Genomic DNA, 4018 nt, shown 5'->3' on the forward strand with positions numbered 1-4018 from the left:
GGTTGATTCCTGTCAAAGTGTTGTATTTATCTCGTAACCTTTTCACTTCTCCGTTTTGGTTTTACAGAGGCAAAAACTTTGTTGCTTCGTGAAAGCCAATAGAATCGCCCTAACTCAGCGTTGCAATTTGGAATTTATTTCACATGTTTATCCATGTTGCTACTACCTCGGTAAATGTTCAAGTCTAAAATTGAACTTAAATATTTGTTTGAAAACGGTTGATTAAATGTATACTGACTTGTCATTAAACTTAATTAAGGGGGAAAAAAAAAAGATTAGTGAACTCAGGGAAGACTCCAAACTCCAGACCATATTTTGGCATGTTGAATTCTAAAATTTGTTCAGAATTGTACAAACTTTTGGAACATGCATTTCCGGCGAACATGCATTTCTTTTGTCTAGATTTGCGGATCAAAAACTTTTGGGCCCATACGAACTAGGCTCTTAGGATCAAAATTCTCCTAAATCCAGTCCAAGCCCAAACATAATCTAACGAGCCTAATTCAATCGTTTTTGGCCCGCAAGTGAAATGCTGCCAGAGTCGTTTCATGATCCGACGGTCAGCTGCGAGGCCACTCCTCCCAATCCTTTCCGGCGAAATTCAGTTGTAAGTTCTCTCTCTCTCTCTCTCTCTCTCTCTCTCTCTCTCTCTATCTATGTTCTTCCACTTGTCCAGTGTGCTACTGCTACTCTGCTTCCACTGGATAGTGAAAGCATCACTTTTGACTTTTTATTATAGTTCTTCGGACATAAAATTAATTATTCTATGTTATAATAAATTTAATTTGTTTACTTTTTCCGATTATCACAGACACTGGTTTCAACCTCTAAAAAGTTCAAACCCAAGCATTTAAGATAGTTTTGTTTAAAATACCTCGTATATTCAGATTATGAGCCATTTGTGTTTTAGTTATTAAATTGGGAAGCTTGATAATTAATCTCTCTAAAAGCTAATAATTATTGTGCACCAATTATTCTGGAATTTGGATTTTTACCCTATCAATGAGCCCTTTAAGTTAGTAGATTATTAGAAAATTTGATAGTTAATATTTATAACAATATATAATTATAGAGCTCACTGAAGGTTCTTCTTAGTGTTTATACGTCTTTAAAATGTTGAAGATTCTCCATAGGATCTTTGTAGTGTGTGGAAGAGTTGACCAAGAAGCAGTTGTAGGTCCATACATCTTTATAATGTTGAAGATAAACCATAGGTCCTTTGTAGTATGTGGCCCGAAGCAGTTGTTTCATTGGTTTCCACTGCATGAAGGTTCAAGCTAAACGAACATGATTGTGAGAGGATGTTGACCTACATTTGGTGGATTTGACAAAAGTAGCACAAACTCAGTCTTTGACAGTTGCTAAATTGATTATTTTCAATATTTCGCGGTTGGAAGCACTGCAATCTGCTCGTTGACTGAGAGTTTAGTTGAGATTTCTTTTGCTGTATAATGTTCTCCAGAGGATGGCCAAGTAGTATCATACGGAAGAACTTATTATGCATTGTTTAATGTGGCTTGGCATTCTGCAGTCACTTTGCTCTTTCTATTGGTTCATCCTATGTTAAGTGATAATGGTTTGCTTTTATTATGAGACAACAACTGAGACGACGCCCTTTGCCATCTTAAATTTAAGCCTAAGGTACAAAATCAAGTCCCATGTAGTGTTACTTGACATAAAGGTTGAGATTGCTTGTGATATAACCAAGTTGTTTATTATTACAAGCAGATAATCTGATTGGCCTTTACGTGATTTTGTTCTGATGAATAGAAGTTTAATTTTCTAATACATTTCATCTATGATACATCTCAATTTCAGATGGAAGAAGCTTCTCTTGATAGTGAGCTAGATCTTACTGGGCAAGGCAGTGGGAGATTGCAAGAAATAGAGTCAGATGGGTTAGATGACCAGAACAGTGAGCAAATTGAGTCGGATGAATTATTTTCTCAAAATGGTGGGCAAATAGAGTCAGATGGGTTAGATGATCAAAATGGTTTTACTGATGGGCAGAAGCAATTTATTGCCCCAGCGGTAGGAATGGAGTTTGAGTCTTATGATGATGCTTACAACTATTATAATTGTTATGCCAGGGAGGTTGGTTTTCGTGTTAGAGTAAAAAATTCTTGGTTCAAAAGAAATAGCAGGGAGAAGTATGGTGCAGTACTATGCTGCAGTAGCCAGGGCTTTAAGAGAATTAAAGATGTAAACCGGCTGCGCAAGGAAACTAGAACTGGTTGTCCTGCAATGATGAGGATGAGAATGGTGGACTCCAAAAGATGGAGAGTACTTGAAGTTACTCTTGAACACAATCATTTGTTAGGTGCAAAAGCATACAAGTCTATCAAGAAGACGGGTGCTGGAAACAAGAAAAAGTTGGATTCAAGCTGTGATGCTGAAGTCCGAACAATCAAGTTATATCGGGCACTTGTAATTGATGCAGGTGCGAATAGGAATGCCAATTTTAGTGCAAGGAGGTGCAAAACTTCATCTGATTGTCACGATAAGCTGAATTTAAGAAAAGGAGACACGCAAGCCATGTATAATTATTTCTGTCGAATGCAATTGACAAATCCAAACTTCTTTTACTTGATGGATCTGAATGATGAAGGGCAGTTGAGGAATGTGTTCTGGGTTGACGCCAGGTCAAGGGCGGCATATGCTTACTTTATTGATGTGATCTATTTTGATAATTCATATTTGTCCAACAAATATGAGATTCCTCTTGTGGCATTTGTGGGCACAAATCACCATGATCAATCAGTGTTGCTGGGCTGTGGCCTGCTTGCGGGCGAGTCAAAAGCCTCTTATGTTTGGGTGTTCAAAGCTTGGCTCACCTGCTCACTTGGACGTTTCCCTCAAACAATTATTACAGAAAGATGCAAGATTTTGGAGAGTGCAATCAGTGAGGTGTTTCCGAGGTCTTCTCATCGTGTTGCTTTATCACACATCATGAGGAAAGTTCCAGAAAAGTTGGGAGGGTTGCGTAACTATGATGCTATTAGAAAGGCATTAATTAAAACAATATATGAGGCTCTGAAGCCATTTGATTTCGAAGCATCATGGAGATTTATGATCCAAAGATTTGGAGTTGGTGATCATGAGTGGCTTCTTTCACTCTATGATGACCGAACTAAATGGGCTCCAGTTTATTTGAAAGACACTTTTTTTGCTGGAATGGCCACTGCCAGATCTAATGAGACATTGACTGCTTTTTTCGATAAATATCTGCACAAGCAAACTCCTCTAAAAGAGTTTCTTGACAAATACGAATTAGCTTTGCAGAAAAAGTACAAGGAAGAAGCAGTTGCAGATACAGAGTCGAGAAACTCGAACCCTGAACTCAAAACAAGATGTTCCTTTGAGTTGCAGCTTGCAAAAGTTTACACTAGAGAGATCTTCAAAAGATTTCAGTTAGAGGTGGAGGAGATGTATTCTTGTTTCAGCACAACACAGTTACATGTTGACGGGCAGATGGTAATATTTTTGGTGAAGGAGCGTGTTTTGGGAGAGGGAAATAGGAGAGAGATACGGGATTATGAAGTTCTGTACAACAGAGCAGCAGCCGAAGTTCGTTGTATTTGCAGCTGCTTCAACTTCTATGGATATCTGTGCAGGCACGCGTTGTGTGTACTGAACTTCAATGGTGTGGAAGAGATCCCTTCAAAATACATTTTATCACGATGGAAAAAGGATTACAAGCGATTATGTGCATCAGATCTTGAATCCAGTTATACTGAGTCTACTGAACACGTTCAATGGTTTAGCCAGTTGTATAGAAGTGCATTACAAGTTGTGGAGGAAGGGGTGATTTCCCCAGATCATTATAAAGTAGCTCTAAATGCATTTGAAGAGTCTCTGACCAGAGTTCACCACATTGAAGAAAAACTAAATAAAAAATCTTTGTAATTAACATATCTACTTTCTGTCCTTGTAATGATGTAACCGAGGGGTGTCTGAATATCTTGTGTATAATGATTATAGAACTGGGTTGATATTAATACATATAGTTTTTGCTTCA

General features: G+C 38.0%; 1 protein-coding gene across 1 annotated transcript; it reads left to right on the plus strand.

The window, feature by feature from the left end:
• The first annotated feature begins 477 nt into the window (after positions 1–477).
• LOC104112257 (protein FAR1-RELATED SEQUENCE 6-like) lies at positions 478–4018 on the plus strand. Its single transcript, XM_009622130.4, has 2 exons — positions 478–607; positions 1819–4018. The coding sequence occupies exons 1-2, from the start codon at positions 530–532 to the stop codon at positions 3904–3906; spliced, it is 2166 nt and encodes a 721-aa protein (XP_009620425.1). The 5' UTR covers positions 478–529; the 3' UTR covers positions 3907–4018.

This window comes from Nicotiana tomentosiformis, chromosome 3 (genome assembly GCF_000390325.3).
Source record: "Nicotiana tomentosiformis chromosome 3, ASM39032v3, whole genome shotgun sequence".
NCBI classification, from domain to species: domain Eukaryota; kingdom Viridiplantae; phylum Streptophyta; class Magnoliopsida; order Solanales; family Solanaceae; genus Nicotiana; species Nicotiana tomentosiformis.